This window comes from Taudactylus pleione, unplaced genomic scaffold (genome assembly GCF_031769625.1).
Source record: "Taudactylus pleione unplaced genomic scaffold, aTauple2 ptg000130l, whole genome shotgun sequence".
NCBI lineage: Eukaryota > Metazoa > Chordata > Amphibia > Anura > Myobatrachidae > Taudactylus > Taudactylus pleione.
In genome coordinates this window covers 4,553,081-4,572,324 of record NW_028284532.1, presented here as the reverse complement: position 1 = coordinate 4,572,324, position 19,244 = coordinate 4,553,081, and the positions used below count along the sequence as shown (strand labels likewise).

The following is a 19,244-nucleotide window of genomic DNA, read 5'->3' as shown; positions in this document are numbered from 1 at the left end:
TGGACATGTATATGCAGCCTTAGCAATTTGTTGTTATGAGGATGGGCTAGTGAAGCATGTTAGAGATTTTCATAAAGCTACTGACTAACCTACACTGTACATACAAACTGAAAGCACTGAACTTACTCTGATACAGAATACACCACTGGTAAAACACCACTAACCTATTGATTACAGCGATCTGAGGTGTGCTGTACTTCTTATAACTGGGTTCTGTTATTTGGAAATGGTCGTCTTTTAAAAAAAAAATTAATAAGCAAACAAAATTGGTCTGTAGTGACTGAATGCATTAGAAAGTTCTTAATATATAAGGGGATTCAGTTGTACATAATGCACTGAGTGCGTATGGAGCTAAAAAGTTGATATATTTTATTAAGACCTTTTGATAACTTCAAAGGTGAGGAGGATGTAAAATTTCCAATATTTAGGACTTGATGCATTGAAAAGCATCAAATTTTTTTCTTAGGAATCCACAGGGATACCATGGGGTAATGTGGTTGGAGAGATCCAGACATCAAACGGTTAAAGCTTTCAGCTCCCAGAATGCCTAGGGTCCTCCATATATACCCCAGCCACATGCCTTCAGTTTTGTATACAAGCCTCAAGGCAGAAGAAAGAAAGAGTAGAAGGAAGAACTATCTCACACAAGATGAGGGGAATCCGCGACTGAAAGAAAAGAAAATGTTCCCAATGAAGCCAGGAGTGTCAGGGTGGGTGCCCTGTTGACCGCTAAGAAAAGGAGTTATCAATGTAAGTCTACCATAACTCTAAGTTTGTTCTTCAGGGTCCATAGGGATCCACAAGGATACCATGGGGATGTCCTAAAACAGATCCCCTAAGGGTGGGGAACGCTCCTGAGCAGAAAGGAGAACTCATAGCCCAAAGGAAGCATTCTGAGAGGCAAATGTTCAGCAGAGTCACCATGACTAAAAGCCCATGATGGCCCTACAGACCGAGTAGAATGCACTGTCAGCGTGTTTGGGACAAAGATCAGTCTGTTTATACACCTGAGAGATAGTCATACGTAACCATCGAGCCAGGGTTTGCCTATTAGCTGGCCATCCTAGTTTGTGAAAATCATACAATACAAAAAGAGCATCTGATTTTCTAACAGAGTTTGTGCGCTCCACATAGATAAGGAGAGCACGAACTACATCCAGGGAGGCTTCACCTACAGAGAGCTCTGGAGCCTGAAAAGCTGGATTTACAATTTCTTAATTTACATGAAAACGGGACACTACCTTAGGTAGGTAGCCCTCCCTTGTACGAAGAACAGCTCTATCCTGGTGAAAAATAATAAATGGGGAGCGACAGGAGCACAGCCAATTCGGAGAGACTGCGTGCAGAAGAGATAGCGAGAAGAAAGTCTTCGCTGTCAACCATTTCAAATCCAGAGTCCAAAGGTTCAAATGGGGCTAACGGTGGGACAAAAGGAGGCTGAACTCCCCGAAAAAAAAATTCTAACATCTGATAATGAAGCAATCTTTCTTTGTAACCAGACTGACAATGCAGAAACCTGCACCCAACAAGGTCTAAACCAGCCTGGAGAAAAGCCAGTACCCGGGAAACACTAAACACCTTGGGGTCAACCTTCCTGTGGGAACACCATTGACCAAAAGAATGCCAAACCCTGTATTAGATGCGGGCAGAGGCAGACTTTCGTGCTCTAAGCATCGTTTGATACAGAGCTGGAGAAACCTTTGGCTCTTAAAATGGAGGATTCAAGAGGCACGCCGTCAAAGCCAGACTAGGTAAATCCGAATGCTGGCAGGGACCTTGTGTTAACAGATCTTGCCATAGAGCTAGAGGATACGGACTGTCTGTGGATAGATTCTGTATGTTGGTGAACCAATGACGTCTGGGCCAAGCCGAAGCCACTAGTATTATTGTTCAGCCTTCCTGCTTGAATTTTATGAGGACTCTTGGGAGGAGGGAAATTGGAGGAAATAGGTACATCAGCTTGAAGACCCATCTTACTGCCAGTGCATCCACGAATGCTGCTGATGGGCCTCTGGACCCGTACCTGGGAACCTTGTGATTGTGACGTGATGCCATGAGATCTATGTCTGTTAGACCCCATTTGTTTACCAAGAGCTGAAACACTCCTGGATGGAGAGACCGCTCTCCGGCGTGTATGTCCTGACGACTTAGGAAATCTGCTTCCCAATTGAGGACTCCCGGTATCAATATTGCCGAGATTTCCGTAAGATGACGTTCTGGCCAAATCAGAACCTTTGTCACTTCCTTCATTGCTGCATGACTTTGTGTGCTTCCCTGATGATTGAGAGAGGCCACTGTAGTCGCGTTGTTGGACTGGATCGTGGCCGGCCTGCCCTGGAGCAGGTCCTGTACTATGCTAAGTGCTTTGTGTACTGCTCGCAGTTCCAGAATATTTATTGGCAGATTACTTTCCTGATTTGTCCATCTTCTCTGAAAGGTCTGATGACCCGCCACTGCCCCCCATCCGCGAAAACTGGCATCCGTGGTGAGAAGCACCCAATTTGGAATCCAGAATGGATGTCCTTTGTCCAGATGATCCTTTCTTAGCCACCACAGGAGGGAGTGCCAAACATCTGGAGAGAATGATCCTCCTGGGACTTTATTAGATGATCCTGTCAGTTCCATCAATTTTTGCAGAGGCCTGGAATGAAACTGAGCATAGCCCACCATGTCGAAGGTGGATACCAATGATCCCAGGACCTGCATCGCTGATAGGACGGATACCCTTCGTTTGCGTAGCAGTTTGCATACTCTCAATTATAGGGCCGCAATCTTGTCCTCTGGTAGAAAGACCCTTTGTGCTGGAGAGTCCAGAAGTGCTCTCAGATGTACCATCTGCTGTGTTGGAGAAATAGAGGATTTCTTCCAATTGATGATCCAGCCGTGCTTCTGTAGGCAGGCTATGTTCAGCTGAAGATGTTGGTGTAAAACAACTGGAGTTTGTTCCAATATCAGAAGGTCATCCAGATATGGTAGTATTCTGACTCTCTGACGCCTGAGATAGGCTGGCATGACTGCCATTATCTTGGTAAATACCTGAGGGGCTGTTGATAGGCCAAAGAGCAGCGCCTGGACTTGGTAATGTTGCTGTAGGACCGCAAACCGCAGAAATTGTTGGTGGGATGGCGTAATAGGAACACATACACATCCTGAATGTCCAGGGAAACCATAAAATCCCCAGGTTCCATTGCCAAAATAATTGACTAGAGAGCTTCCATACGGAACTTGGGTACATGTATAAATCTGTTGAGGGTTTTTAGATTTAGAATAGGGCAATGAGACCTAATCGGTTTCTGAACCAAAAATAGATTGGAATAATAACCTTACTTATTGTAACACAGGAACCGGTATTATTACCTCTGCCTTCAGCAGGGAGTGAATGGCCTCCTGAAGGGTCACCTTTACCGCAACTGATGGAGGATTTGTGCAAAAAAACTCCTGGGGAGAGGATGCCTCTGGAAAGTGAGGGCATACCCCTGATAGACCACTTCTCGGACCCAGACATCTGTTGTTGTTTGATGCCAGTAATCAGCAAACTGAAGAAGTCCGCCTCCCACACTGGGATCCCACAGGAGGAGGCCCGCCCCATCAGGCTGAGGGTTTGTCGTCCAGCTTAGAAGTTGGACGTCTGGCCAGCCCAGACTTCTTAGTTTGTCGCCTGGATATCTGCGTAAACCTGACTATTTGGAGGAACATTGTTCCTTTGTTTGCCCCTGAAGACGAAAGAACGGAAAAGAAAACTGCCTAGATTTTATTGCAACCGTAGATGGCAGACCTGCAGACTTCGAAGCCGCCAGAGTAGCTATAATCTTATCTAACTCTGCTCCAAAAAGTATATTTCCATAGAAAGTTAAGGATTTCAGAGCCCTCTTTGATCCTGTATCAGTTTTCCAGGATCTTAACCAAAAGACCCTGCGTGCCACTGAAGCTGCTGATGCTTTAGAAGCTAATATTCCAGCATCTACTGCAGCTCCTTCCAAATAAGAGGCTGCATCCAGTTTGTGGGAGATATACATCCCCTATTCTCTGGTAGCATTTGGTAGAGTCTTCCAAGGCCCCCATCCATTCTTCCAACAGCTTTGACTACACTGGCTCTAGCCATAGCTGGACAAGTAACAGCTCCAGATGATGAAATTTTTGCCTTAAGACATGCTTTAATTTTTCTAACTGTGGAATCCTTCAGCGAAGATGTTGACGGAATAGGCAACGTAGCATTTCTGATTAAATGCGTCACATGAGCATCCACAGTAGGAGGTACCTCCCATTTAGTACATACAGAAGCTGGGAAAAAGTACAACAATGTTATTCTTTTATTCACATAAAACAGTTTTTCCGAGTTACCCCATACCTCTTCCAAAAGCTCTGTGAGCTGTTCAGATATAGGAAACTCCGTTTTGGCCACCATCCGGTGGTGGTCAAACACTGGAGCCTTCTTACTATGAGCTGGTTCATCATCCTGAATATCTAGGATTGATTTAACCGCCCTCACCAAAGAAGAAACATCCACTGTGGCTGGATGGTCCTCCACCAAGCTAGACCCTGGAGGGAAACCCTGTGCATCATCTGATTCATCTGATGATGCGTCTTAATCTATATGTTGAGAAGACTGATAAAAAGATAACTTGTGCTTTAGTAACTACCGGTCTGCTTTCAATATTAGATGGTGCCATACTCTGACTAGAATAGCCATAAACATCCTTCCAGGACGGATGCATAGGAGGTGCAAACATGGCATGCTGTGGACACCCCATCCAAAGAGGCAGTGTGGGAGCCCATACGATCCACAAATTGCTTCATTACCTGGGACAAAGAGGACACCCAAGATGGCTCTTGTACAGGGACAGGTAAACTGGACTGGTGAGGTGGCTCTTTATAACAACACACAAACCAACCTGGACAAACATGCCATACGTGATTTACATGAAACCAGCATAGGGGGCTCCCCCTCTTGTTTCCCTTTTACCTTTTTGACATGTTAAAAAATAAAGGCAATAAAGATATATATAGATGTAATGTTATGTGACAGCCCTCACACATTCTTAATGAATTTGAAGTACTTAAGGACAAAAAGAAAAAACTCCACCCCAAGGGGATAGAGAGAAAGACACCGTTATAATTGACAGACAGAAATAAAAGACAGTGTCAGTACAGCAGCTAGCAACAGTCACATACAATGCATATGTAATATAATTACAATAGACTCTAAATCAACTACACAAACACCAGGAATGGTAGGATATAGAGCACTATTTACCTTAACCAAGGGAGAGGTATACAAAGAGACTGAAACAAACCCTCCTGAAACCAACAGCTACAGCAGTGCACTGTTGGTGGCCCGTGAGTGTCTCATATACACGTGGAGGGTAGGCGGAGCAACCCAGATGTGTGAAACCCTTTGTAGGGTCATGGGAGGAGATGCCGGGGGAGCGCCTACCTCCCCTAAGCTGCATCAACCAACCAGGTACGCTGGCATCATGGCAGCAGATTTGCATCTGCTGCCGATCCTCGGCGTCAGGCGATAAGGCCCTGGTGGTCTAGTGAGTACACGGACGCTTCCGGGCCCTGACTGCAGCGGCTTCCGGTTCGTGTCTGGCGCCTGAAGCAAGGACTGCCGCACGCGGTTCCCCGTAGTCTCCTTACCTGACATCTCTGTGCGTCCGGTTGCAGTCCTGGTCCCAGCATCGCTGCTAGCAAGCTCAGCCGAGACCTGCCGAAATCACCAGCCCAGTTACTGATGTTGCAGTCTGGCGAAGGTAGATGGAGTCTCAGTACAGTACATGCGTCTTTATTCAGACGCCTAGTACTGCCAACCCAAAAACATAGAAATAAAACATAAAATAAAAGCTTAGGGCTGCCAGAGCAGTCCCCTGTTACAAAGTTGCATCTTAATTCTGCCGCACCAAACGAACAACTGAAGGCCTGTGGCTGGGGACGGGGTATATATGGAGGAGGACCCAAGGCAATCCTGGGAGCTGAAAGCATTAACTTTCAGGTGGCTGGATCTTTCCAACCACATTATCCCCATGGTATCCTTGTGGATCCCTATGGACTGTGAAGAACCCACCCTAGTTTCTGTTCCCACAGCATAATTGGAGCAAAAATGCCGTCTGAGAGTTGTGGAATGATAGCATGGTCCAATGCTGATGTTGAAAAAAACAACAATTCCTTGGTGGCCAACCTCTGAGGTCCAAGATGGAACCAATGCGAATAATGACTGAAGACTCCGCTCAACGGTCTCTGAACTGGACATTGAGTATCACTAGAAAACACTGCCCCAGGAAACTGAACCCCCGCCAGGGAAGCATCTGCTTGTGGCAGACTGACCTTCCAAAGACACCCCACTTCGGAATGAGGAGAGAGAACTTGAAAATGTGGACTCTGCCATTAGCGACAGCCACCAGAAGAAAAATGCTTTCCCCTAACTGGGACCTTTCTAATAAAGAGATTTGGAGATATCTCAAGATTAAACACTTTCTTCAGAGTCCAGGCTCACCGGTCACTGTCATGGAACTACCTCCTGGTAAACAAGTGGGGTCTACCAGAAATAAATCTCATGGCATCACTTCACAACCACAAGGTCCCCTAGTACGGGTCCAAAACAAACTTTGTTCTTTGGACTTGGTAAAAGCGCTTCAGATCTATATCCAACACATATCAGATTTGAGTTTGACAGATCATCCTTGCTCTTTATGATTCTCACAAGAGGGGATAGCCAGCGTTCAAGCAGACCACTGCCCAATGGATTACGGTGTTCATTTGCCAAGCATACATTACAGCAGGCATGCTGGTTCCAGCCAAAGTAATGGTTCATTCTATGTGGTTCGTGGGCGGCAAGATATAGTGCTTCCGCTGAACAACTGTGAAGAGCGTCTACCTGGTTGTCCGTGTACACTTTTAGAAAAATTTAAGTTTGACGCTTTTTTTTGCATCCAGGAACAAGTGCTGAGCACTCTGACAGTGATTCCTCCCTCGAGGATAGATTTGGAATGTCCCTGGCAATCCAGTGGATGAGGAGAAAGCAGGATTTTTAGACTTATTAAATCTTTTTCTCCGAATCCATGGGGGGACGCTTGGCACCCTTCCAGCACTCTGTTATTTTGTCTTTTTCTGTTCGGTTGTTTTGTTTTTGCATCTTTTTTTGTTGTTGTTGTGATGGTCTTTTTCTCATTTCCCATCCTGTGCTTCGCGTCTGTAATTTGGGACTTGTTCGTAAATGACTGCTGTGGAGAGGCTGATGATGTAAGCGAGAAGCGAGATTTCCAATAATTTTAATTTTGAAGTGCCAGGTTCCAAACACAATTGCCTATCCCCGAGTGCTACATTGTTTCCCATGGAATTGGAGAAAGGGATTTAATATAGTACAATTATAATAAGTTGTTACAGTATTGATGGTATAATGTTTTTTTGTTTTTATATAAAATATAACACCACTTTATTTTTTTCAGAATGCAGAACATTTGGCTGCAACTGGTGCTGCACGCTCCTCTGCAGAAAGAGTAACAGACCTGAAAGATTTGGAGATCCTTCGGCAAAGAGAAATGGCAGAGAAAAAGAGCAGAGTGTTTCAGCGTGGTACACGGTGAGTTCTCAAAACCTATAATATAGTTTCCAGGAAGTGTGTGTGTGGGGGGGGGGGATGGGGGGGGGTTTGCTTTAGTTCTCGAACTAGTGCTAGACATCTAAATTTAAGTGATCAGTGAAGGCAAATGATCCTTAAAACTTCCATTGTCCTGACATACAAACATGACAGGGATAAATTCCAGTCTAAGTTATAGCATTTTTTGTGGTTTGAGCCATGTACTGGGAGCTTAGATTATCTGATGCATGGACCGTGTGTGCCAAGTTCTAGTTGTTAACAATTCCAATTATAGAAGTGTGGGCCATGGGTATTAGCTTGTGGATTATGTCTGCCATGTCTGCAGTATGTGCTGCAGTCTGTGTGTGGAACAATAGCCATTGCACACAGTATATCGCATATGAGCTCCTCTCATCAGCAGGACTCCTAGTTGCTGCACCCCCTGCAACCATGGTAGTTCTGACACTGCTTAGAGATAATGGAGAGCACTGTTAGTGTACTGGCCAGCGTTACTGCCTCACAGCACTGAGGTCTTAGGTTCGATTCCTCCCAAGGCCATATATTTGTAGAGTCTGTATTGTCTCACTGTATTTGTGGGTTTCCTTCAGGGTGCTCTGGGTTGCCACTATATATATTTTATACATTTTTTTTTTCTTTTTATCTTGACTTATCCCCATTAAATACAGTGACATTAAGGCCTATTGGGTATGTGGGTAAAATACCAGCTGGCAACTCAAAGTTCAGAAGCATTTTAAATGTTCAGGCAAATGACTGCCACTTAACAGTATTATGCTTTATCTGACCCGGAGGCCGCTGCTGTGGTTTTATCTCTAGCATGTCCTATTCTCAGATCACTGTTTATTTCATTAGATTTGAAGTGCTGCTCCTCTCATTGGATTATATTACCTACTAATCAGAAATGTTTCATGTTTCCATCATAGGAGTACAGTAAGTAATAGACATGCTACTGTACAGGTGCTAATGTTAAATATACATCAATTTATGCAATTGTTCATTCTTTTTTTTTTCCTCCAGGCATTCTAGGTTTGGAGGCTCTTACATCATTCAGGGTTTAAAGTCTATTGGAGATAAAGATATTGTTTACCACAAGGGGCTTCATAATGTAAGTATATTATGTGGTGGTGTTATTGGCGCTGTATATTCTATTATACAGATTTGCTTAATTGTGTAATACACCAGTTATAAGAATTTTGTACTATATAATGACAGGATACAGCTACCAATAAATGATGGGAAGAAAATAGGTCACGTCTTTACAATACACAATGCTGCTTTACGACTAGTCCACAGTTTTTACTATAATGTTTGTTTAGCAACGTAACCAATTTATTTTTAAAAGATATGTCAACACCTTATAACATCTTCATGGCAGAGTCTAAGAGAAATTTAGAAACCTGGCTTAGTATTGATGTATTCGGCTGCATCATTACTCATAACGCGCCATACAGGCTTCTAATTCGCTGTATGAGAATAGCGCAGTACGGGACAGTGAGACTTGACAACATCCATGACATGCAATACACTGCTTCACTACTGAGTGGCCAGTGCTCCTCTGATTAAAACCACACTTGTGAATAATTCAGCAGTGAATGAATACCATATGGCACTACAGAATACAATAGAACAGTAAGCCGTGAGAGACAGACCAATCACATGCTATAGAGTATTGCAGAGAAACTAGTAGTGGGGTCTGGGTAGCTGTGCATAAAAGCATCACTGAACTACAAGTCTCAACCCAGAAAGAGGTGTGTCTGAACTACAAACTGATTATGCATTTTATGCTGTACACTTGTGGCACTGCTGTGCCACAAGGAGCTTGTACAACATGTCGCAACTGCGGCTGCTGGCTCTGGGGGCTGCACGTGGGAACTGGCGATGCTTGCGAGATCCTGCGCGCATGCCCAGTGGAGTCGGCTGGGAGTGAGACACAGTACATCAGCATTAGGCTGATGTGCTACCGTAAGTGCCTATTGCTACGGCACTGCAGAAAGTGGTGTGCAGTGCTCACATACTGTAGTGATTTCAGGTCCTAGAAACTAGTAGTAGGGTCTGAGTAAAAGAGCTGTCTTTAGATTACAAACTCTGCGTTTTATGCTGCACACTTATGGCACTGTCTGCGCTGTCCCTGCTGCGGTGGCTGCCTGCTCCGTGGGGCTGCACGTGGCATGCACTGCTGCTCATGCCCAGTGGAGCCGGCCGAGAGTGAGAGACAGTGCATCAGGTCCCTTTCCCCAAAGCAAGCAAGGTCTGCCTTGCAATTATGGTACTTGTGTCCTGAAAAGGCAGGAATGGTGATCATTGCTAGGACACCATCTGCTAGACTTTGCGGTTTATGCTGCACACTTGCAGCACTGTCAGTGCTGTCAGCGCTGTCCCTGCTGCGGCGGCTGCTGACTCTAAAGGCTGCACTGGGATCTCGCTATGCTTGCAAGATCCCGTGCATGCCCACTGGAGCTGGCCGGGAGTGAGACACAGTACGTCAGCACTAGGCTGATGCGCTGTGTGCTCAGCCAGGGATCTCCGGAGTGGGTAGTTATCACCCCCAACTCCGACCGATGAGATATGCTTCCTGCTTTGCCTAGGCAAGGACCTTGTACAAAATGTCGCTACTCAACACATACTTGTAAGTGCCGGTCGCTGTGGCACTGCAGACAGCGGTGTGTGGCGCTCACATACTGTACTGTAGTGATTTCAGGTCTTAGAAACTAGTAGTGTGGTCTGAGTGAAAGAGGTGTCTCTGGATTACAAACTAACTGTTCGTTTTATGCTGTACACTCCCGGCCGGCTCCACTGGGCATGCGCGGGATCTTGCAAGCATCGCAAGATCCCACTTGCTGCCCCCGGAGCCGGCAACAGCCACAGCCGAGACAGTATTGCAAGTGTGCAGCATAAAAAGCACAGTCAGTTTGTAATCTAGAGTCACCTCTTTCACTCAGACCCCACTACTAATTTCCAAGACATGAAATCACTACAGTACTGTATATGAACACCGCACACCAATTTTTGCAGTGCCGCAGCGACAGGCACTTACAGCTATATGTCGAGTAGCGACATGTACAAACTCTCTAGTGGCACAGTAGTGCCGACATTGCCGCAAGCTTGCAGCATAAAACGCACAGTCAGTTTGTGATTTAAAGATACCTCTGGGCTGAGACTTGTAGTTCAGTGATGGTTTTATACAGTGCTCTTCAAACCCAACTGTTAATTTCTAAGGCATGTTATCACTGTGTGAGTGCCGCACATCCTTGCAAAACAATGTAGCATGTCTCATGGACTGGCACTGACTTTACTAAAATGAGGTGTACGTGTATCTAAAACTTTAATATTGATGTCAAAACACATCTATAAATTGTTTCTACTTCAGGGTCCATAGGGGTCCACAGGATGACCTTGGCTATAGGTGATGATGGGAGTCATCCGGGTACCACACAGTTAATTGTTTTCTTCCCAGGATGCACTGGGTCCCTCTCCTATACCCCACCCCCGGGCCAGAGGCACCTCCGTTTCGTTGGGTGCCTGTCCGGAGTTGGGTCACTGAACGCAATGAGGCTGTTCCAGCCCCTGAAGAACTTCCTTTCTTCATTTCTTCTAAACGGACAGCACGGACAGTCCAATGGATGTCTGTGCTGCCGCGCCATCAACCCGTCGGCGCTGCGACACCGGTATTGATCCGGGGATCTCGTCAGATTTCCGGGGTCTTCGCTAGCAGGGACCCCGGAGGATCCCTGGACTGTGGCCGGATGCGACAGGGATTACAGGTAAGCAGCGGGTCTCCGCTGTGGGGACACGCTGAGGCACAGTCCTTCTTCCCCAGGGCTGGGGACAGCAGCATGTGGAGCCAGGCACTGAGCCCTGCGCTTCCACTAGACCACCAGGGACAACAGGGCTGGAGTTATGCGGAACGCTCCAGCGTCTCGGGGGTTAAACGCTGGCCATGGGAGGCAGTCTTCCCTGTCTAACAGCCGGCTCCTTCCCGCTGCACAGCGAGCCTTTCCACTGCAGTCTAGCTAGGCTGTGGCAGCTCTCCTCCTGATCCGCCCCCTCAGAGATCTCCGGGGGCCATTTTCTTCTGGCTGAAAGTCGCAGATCACAGCAGGCGGTGCGGAGCCCGGGTCCCCTTACATACCTCTCCTCCTGGACGTGGTCAGTGTATGTAGCACTATATCCTACCAGACACTAAATCTGGGTCGTTGATTCAGTAGTGCCATTAAGTGCAGGAGTTATTATTCTGCATTATATGTGACTGTATGCTATCGCTGTCTGAGTTTAACTTTCTGAACTGTCAGCCATGTTACTTACCCTGTGCCTGTTTTTTCTCAGTGAGCCCTAACACAGGTATTCTCAGGGTGCAACCTCACAGTCTGTTAAATTCTGTGTGGGGGGGTTACATACAGTATATTGGTATCCTCTTCACTATGTCTGGCAGTGAGAGTGACATGCCAAATTTGGCTCCCGTCCGGCTGTTAAGTAAAAAAGTGTACAGCGGAGTTGGGGTGGGAGACATGGTCCTTGAGGGATTGTGTTTGAGGTGTTATGCTCCTCCTGGTCCCTCTATGGTTTCTGCCACACCGCAGGAGCCCCCTTGGGCGTGCTTTGTGCAAGCACTTACGGACATTGCTGGACGTTTAGCTGTCCCTCCTGTGTTTTCCCCGCTGGGGTTAACACAGCAACAGTTTATGCCCTCTCAAAGCCTGATTCAACCGGCTGCACCCATGCAGGTGTTCTCTCCTCCGGGGGTTAATAAGATTCCCACGGCGTTGCAGAATGTGGCTGAGGTACGGCAGGGGGAGGCACCCCATAGTAGGCCGGCTAAGAGATTTTTGCCATCGTAACAATCGACTCTATATGACGATGACGATATCACACCTGATGATGGGGTGCTACCGGATGAATCTCACTCCGAATCCTCTACACGTGAGGTGCCAAGTCAAAAATATATATTCCGGATTTGATGCAAGCTGTCCGAGCAGACCCCAAAGTCCAAGCATGCAATTTTGTAAGGACATAAAGGCTACCGCTGCTATATTTCCCTTGTCTGACCAGCTGGTGGACCATTTAGAGGTAGCATGTAAAACACCTGGAACGCGGTACCAGCCACAGAAGCGTCTTGCCTATGCTTATCCTTTTGGCGAGGACTATTTTACTAAATGGGAAACTTCACCGGCAGTGGATTTCCATGTAATGCACTTGGTTAAAAGCGTGACTTTCCCCATGCCTTCCATGTCGTCCCTGAAGGATACTACAGATAGGAATGTGGGGGTTTGCCTGAAGTTTATTTATTCCCTTTCAGGTGCGGGGGGCAGACCAGCCATGGCTATCTGCTGGGTGGCTCGTGCTATGGAATGTTGGGCAACCACCCTAAAGAAGTCCTTGTCTCCGGATGCTACTAAGGAACAATTGAATTTGGTGGGTAACCTCCGAGATTCAGCTACATATATTAACGAGGCTGCCTTAGATGTCAACTTATTGAATGCCAGGATTTCCATGGTGGCCATTGCGGCTCGCCGCTTCCTGTGGCTTCACTCTTGGAGGGTATATGCGGACTCCAAGAAGGGCTTGGAGTGTTTACCCTGTAATGGTAAGGTCCTGTTTGGCCCTGAGTTGGACAAAATAGTGGATACACTGGCAGCCGCTAAGTCAGCTTGTCTGCCTTTGGCTCCTGCTCCTTTGGGGTCTCGGACTTCGTCCTTTCAGACCTGTCGGGCCCCAGGTAAGGTTAGAACCCAGTCCTTTCATAGGCCGTCAACCACCAAGAAAACTACCAAGCCAAAGAAACAGGCTTGGAGTGCAAGATGTCCAGCTGCCAAGCCTGACCAAAAGGCCTGAGCCTGACTGGGTGGGCCTCCGCCTGGGGGATCCCAGGATGGGAGGCCGACTTCAATTTGCCCAGCGCTGTTTTCAGACTACTAAAGACACCTGGGTGAGAGAAGTGGTCTCTTGGGGGTACATCCTCTCCTTCTGCAGACGGCCTCCCCATCAGTTCTTCTGCACAGGCCACCTGTCAAAGACATTGCCTTTGCTATTCAAGAGGCAGTACAATCCATGCTTCAGGCAGGGGTCATTGGATCGGTCCCGTTGTCCCAGAGGGGAACGGGTGGTTGTTCCAGCATTTTTCTGGTTTAAAAACTGAACGGATCACACCGTCCTATCCTCAATCTCAAGTCCCTGAACAAATTCCTCAGGTTACCTCGGTTCAGGATGGAAACTCTACGTTCCATCATACTGACTATGGAACCTGTGAATTTTATGATGTCTCTGAATATGCAGGTATGCATCCTGAATATCCAGATTGCTTCGGCTCACCAGCGTTTTCTCAGGTTTGCTGTGTCACAACAGCATTTCCAGTTTCAGGTTCTGCCGTTTGGCTTCTCTACTGCACCTCAGGTGTTTACAAAAATGATGGAGGTCATGGCGGCCCATCTGCGGCTGTAGGGGGTCTGCCTGTATCTTGCCTGGACGACCTCTTGCTGTTAGCAGGGTCTCCAGAGGTACTTCACCACCACCTACAGCTGAAAATATCTGTACTACAGATGCACGGGTGGTTGATCAATTGGAAGAAATCCTCCCTGATACCATCTCAAAGGATGCTCCATCTGGGAGCTCTGTTGTATTCACAACAGCAGAGGATTATTCTGACAACTGAAAAAATCTCCACTTTGCAGACGCGAGTGCGCAGATGCCTCCACAGTCGCCGTGTGTCCATACACTCGGCCATGCAGTTACTGGGTTCCATGGTGTCGACGTTTGACATGGTGGAATATGCCCAGTTTCATTCCCGGCCTCTGCAGAAATTGATCCTCTCCAGGTGGGACAAATTACCCCATGGTTTAAGGACACAAATGATGGTACTCTCTCCAGAGGTGCGTCTATCTCTGACTTGGTGGCTGCAGTCGGTCCACCTCACCAGGGGGTGCCCCTTTTGGATTCCAGACTGGGTTCTTCTGACTACTGTCGCCAGTCTCCGGGGTTGGGGCGCAGTGACAGGTCCACACTTTTTTCAGCGACGGTGGTCAGCAGAGGACTCTGTTCTACCAATCAACATATTGGAACTTCGGGCAGTCTTCAGGGCACTGCAACAAGTCAGACTCATACTTCACGGAAAACCCGTGCAAGTTCAGTCAGACAACGCCACGACCTTGGCTTACATAAATCATCAAGTAGAGACTCGGAGTCAGGTGGCAATGTCAGAGGTGTCGCGCATCCTGACATGGGCGGAATGCCATCTACCGGCCATACCAGCAGTGTTCATTCCAGGAGTTCTCAATTGGGAAGCGGACTTCCTCAGCCATCACAACGTGCATCCCGGGGAATGGTCTCTTCACCAAGAGGTGTTTCAGCTCCTAGTGGACAGGTTGGGCCTCCTGGACGTAGACCTCATGGTCTCTCGCCAAAATCACAAACTGCCACTGTACGGGTCCAGGACAAGGGACGTCAAGGCTCTCTTGGTGGACGCTCTGTCAGTGAAGCGGACCTTCAAGTTTGTGTACTTACTTCCAATCTCCCTTCTTCCTCGAGTACTTCGGAAGTTCAAACAAGGAGGCACTGTCCTGCTTGTGGCTCTAGCGTGGCCCAGACATTACTGGTACTCAGATCTTCAGAGTCTCTCCATCGACACTCCTTTGCTGTTGCCTCAATGTCCGTACCTGTTGTCTCGAGGTCCTTTCCTTTACCCGGACCTGGGTCGTCTATCTTTGACTGCGTGGCTCTTGAGACATCCCTTCCTAAGGTCCAAGGGTTTTTCTGGCTTTTTGGTTAACACCACGCTCTGAGCACGGAAACCTGCCTCTGCCATGATTTACCACAGAGTGTGGCATACCTACTTTGAATGGTGTTTAGGGTATCCAGAGTTTTGGCTTTCCTGCAGGCGGGTTTGGACCTTGGTCTCCGCCTTGTTTCTCTGAAGGTGCATGTCTCTGCCCTTTCAGTGTGGTTCCAGAGAAGGATTGCTCCTCTTTCTGATATACTCACTTTCCTTCAAGAGGTCCTTCGCATTCAGCTTCCCTTTGTCCCTCCTGTGGTGCCGTGGGATTTGGCTGTTGTCCTCCGTGCCCTCCATTTGAACCCCTGAACTCAGTGGATCTCAAATGGCTTACTGCTAAGACAGCTTTTCTTCTGGCTATTGCTTCTGCCAGAAGAGGGTCTGATTTGGGGGCTCTTTCTTGTTGTTCCCCATTTCTGTTTTTTCACCAGGACAGGGCAGTGCTGCGGACTCGCCCTGGTTTCCTTCCTAAGCTGGTCTCTAGTTTCCACATTAATGAGGAAATTATTATCCCGGCCTTTAATTCCCCAGACCTCTCGGCGTGTGAGGCCTCATTGGATGTGGTACGTGCCCTGAGGATTTATGTGGACCGTACTCGTTCCCTTTGGAAGTCACACTACTTGTTTGTACTTTATGGATTCCACAAGAAGGGATGGCCAGCCAATAAGCTAACGTTGGCTAGGTGGCTTCGTATGGCGATCTCTGGGGCTTACATTCATGAGGGCCTTCCAGCGCCGCCTGTGTTACTGCTCATTCTACTCGGTCTGTGGGTCCTTCGTGGGCAGCCCGCCATGACGCCTCAGCTGTTCAGCTATGTAAGGCGGCCACATGGTCTTCTGTCCAGACCTTTCTAAGGTATTATGCATTTGATACCTTTGCCTCTCAGGATGCATCCTTCGGGTGGCGGATTCTCCTCTCTGCACAGGAGCGTCCCCACCCTTGAGGTTACTGCATTGGGACATCCCCATGGTTACCCTGTGGACCTCTATGGACCTTGTAGTAGAAAATGAGTTATGATAAAAACTTACTTTTAGTTATCTCTTTCTACAAAGTCCATAGGGTCCAAAGGACACCCACCCTGTCGCACTTGTGCTTCAGTTGGGCTTCGCTGTGGTCACCGGTTTTCCATCTCCTTCTGTGTGAGACTGTGATTCTTGTGTGTTCCAGATTTTCTTCTCTCTCAATTATCCTTCTCCGGCCTTTGGCTTGCTACGAAACTGATGTGCCTCTGGCCCGGGGGTGGGGTATAGGAGAGGGATCCAGTGCATCCTGGGAAGAAAAAAATTAACTGCATGGTGCCCGGATGACTCCCATCACCTATACCCAAGGTCACCCTGTGGACCCTATGGACTTTGTAGAAAGAGAGATAACAAAGGTAAGTTCTTACCTTATCTCTCATTTTTTCAAAAGTGTACTCAGGACTCGCACACCAAATGATTTAATACTTTATTACACACTCAATTACAACTATCGATTGATGACCACTATAGCGTGTGACATGTTCAGTCAGCCACTGAGCGGGTGGTAATACAGATATTGCATTGTCTTTTTTTACGCATGCGCTGCATAGGAAAAGCGAAATCTGAAGGAAAGAAATTTGTACTACACATTCAGGCGTTATCAGCGATTCAGTACGCTACGATGCGACTCCATACGCCACAGCATAGCGCGACTAGCAGGGCGCGCTACGTGGCATATGGAGCAAAGATGTAGAGGGACACATCTGTAGGTTTTGATGGTACGTATGTAATTGGACGATGTGCCTCTAGCCCAGGGGTGGGGAACCTTTTACTGCCGAGGACCATTTTGATATATATAACATTAAGGGGTGTGGTCACAATCAATGGTGATTACACCAATGCCGGGAGCATCCTGAGGATGTTCCTGGGAGCTGTAAGGGCAGCGGTGTGACCATTTAAAGCATTCTAAGGACGCTCAAGGCGCACTGCTGCATAGATTCTGGCTGCATGGTGCCATTCTGCGCATCCTGGTAGCCAGATGAGGCTAGCAGAAAAAAAGCTCAGAGGGCCAGACCAAATGATTCCGAGGGCCTGAGGTTCCCCATCGCTGCTCTAGCCAATCATATGGTGGTGTATCCCCCTCTCTTGCATATCTTTTTACTTGTACAAACTACAGTATGTATCATGATTCCTATAGCGTTTCGTTAAAAATATTTTTCCATTCTATCTGGGTGACACTGCTACCTTGGGGTTTAGTTGGCGGTGCAGGAGCTGGGCACTTTGATTTCGTTCTTTGAGGGCTGAAACTCCTCCCCTCATCAACTCCTCCTCAGTTTAAGTGTCTAAATCAATGGGCTGCTTTTCTACAGAGACGCTTTAGAGCTCAGATCAGGCTTTTTTTTTTTTTCCCTTTTAGTTTTATTTCTTTTTCTGAATTGAAAATGGCTGGTATCACAGCCCCCTGTTTATAATGCAGGGGAACCAGAATAGTGGTCTCTGCATCTGGATCTATTCAGCTTTTTAATGGATTGTTGGGGTCAGCTAGATATTGTACTATTACCCTTTTAGAGGGCAGCGGTGACTGCTCCTGCTGGCGATGGCATTGGCCATCTTGCTTGGGTTTCTCGCGCTACCAGGCTACCCAGGAATTGGCTGTACCATACAGTTCTCCTGGAGGGGTAGTTGTAATGGTGGTAGGGAGATAATTGTCAGGGGTGGATCTGGCTGAGTGCCTGCCTCCCACATGCAGTGGAACAATCCAGCTTGCTTAACAACTTTCCAGGAAGGAGGATGCCGTTCCTTTGCATTACAATTGCAACGTGCTCTGGTGACATTGCTCCAGACCCTAGCACCTCTCCTCTGCAGCTGCTGTCTCTTGGCCTGCCTCTCGAAGGCTAAGTACAACAATGGGGGAGATGAATTATAGCAGTACGCATCGTGCCGCTATAACTTTCCTACTTTGCAGTACCGATGAGATGTATTAACATCTCATTTGCAGGAGTGGGGGAGTGAAAACTCCCCCCATGGCGATCCCTGCCTGAGCACACAGCACATCAGCCTAGTGCTGATGCGCTGTCTCCCTTCCCGGCCTGGCTACTCTGGGCATGCACGAGATCTCTCAAGCAGTGCTGTCCCTGCTGTGGTGTTAGGGGAACGACCGCTGCAGCTGTCGGAATGGTCAGTGCCCCTGACCGTTCATACATTGGGTGGCACATCGGCGCGCTATCTTGTAGATAGCAAAGATACCACCCAACCCCACAATAATATGAGGCACATAACGTGCGCTGATGCCACTCCTCCCCCATATCGATCCCTTCATAGGGAGATGTATGAAGGGGTGATATGGGGGAGGAGTGGTATCAGCGCTGCTTTCTACAAGATAGAACGCCGATGTGCCACCCAATGTATGAATGGTCAGTGGCACTGACTTTTCAGACAGCTGCAGCTGTCGTTCCTCTATCACCAATGACCTCAGCAGGTACAGCACTGTCCCGGTTGCAGCGGCAGCCGGCTTTGGGCTGCACGCTAGATCTCACAATGCTTGTGAGATCTTGCGCATGCTCACTGGAGCCGGCCTGGAAGGGGGAAACAGCGCATCGGCACTAGGCTGTAACACCATTGCGGCTTCAGTATTTACTAAGGGAGAAGCTTCACCATGTGCCATATTAGTGCAGCCACTGCATCAAACTTTTGGCTACATTGTATCGGGTTGCTTGTTACATTCCATAAATACAGCTGACTAAGAACGCAATCATTTATCTCCACCTATATTTCTGTGGCCACAGTGTTCAACTGTCAGGATTGTATTACAAGAGTAGAACTCCTTACAGGGATTATTGAGTTTGTTTTTTTTTTAAGAAATTATCACATTGTTACTTTATTATTATTTATGGTTTGATAGGAGACTGTTTCACCTAGTGATTTGTTT

General features: G+C 47.4%; 1 protein-coding gene across 3 annotated transcripts in view; it reads left to right on the top strand.

Moving 5' to 3' along the window:
* TIMELESS (timeless circadian regulator) overlaps positions 1-19,244 on the top strand; it is a 247,444-nt gene that overhangs the window by 49,950 nt on the left and 178,250 nt on the right. For all 3 annotated transcript variants that reach the window (XM_088473110.1, XM_088473108.1, XM_088473107.1), the window contains exons 9-10: positions 7,446-7,579; positions 8,612-8,699. In XM_088473110.1, coding sequence (XP_088329236.1) covers positions 7,446-7,579; positions 8,612-8,699 — 222 coding nt within the window. The remainder of the gene's footprint in view (positions 1-7,445; positions 7,580-8,611; positions 8,700-19,244) is intronic.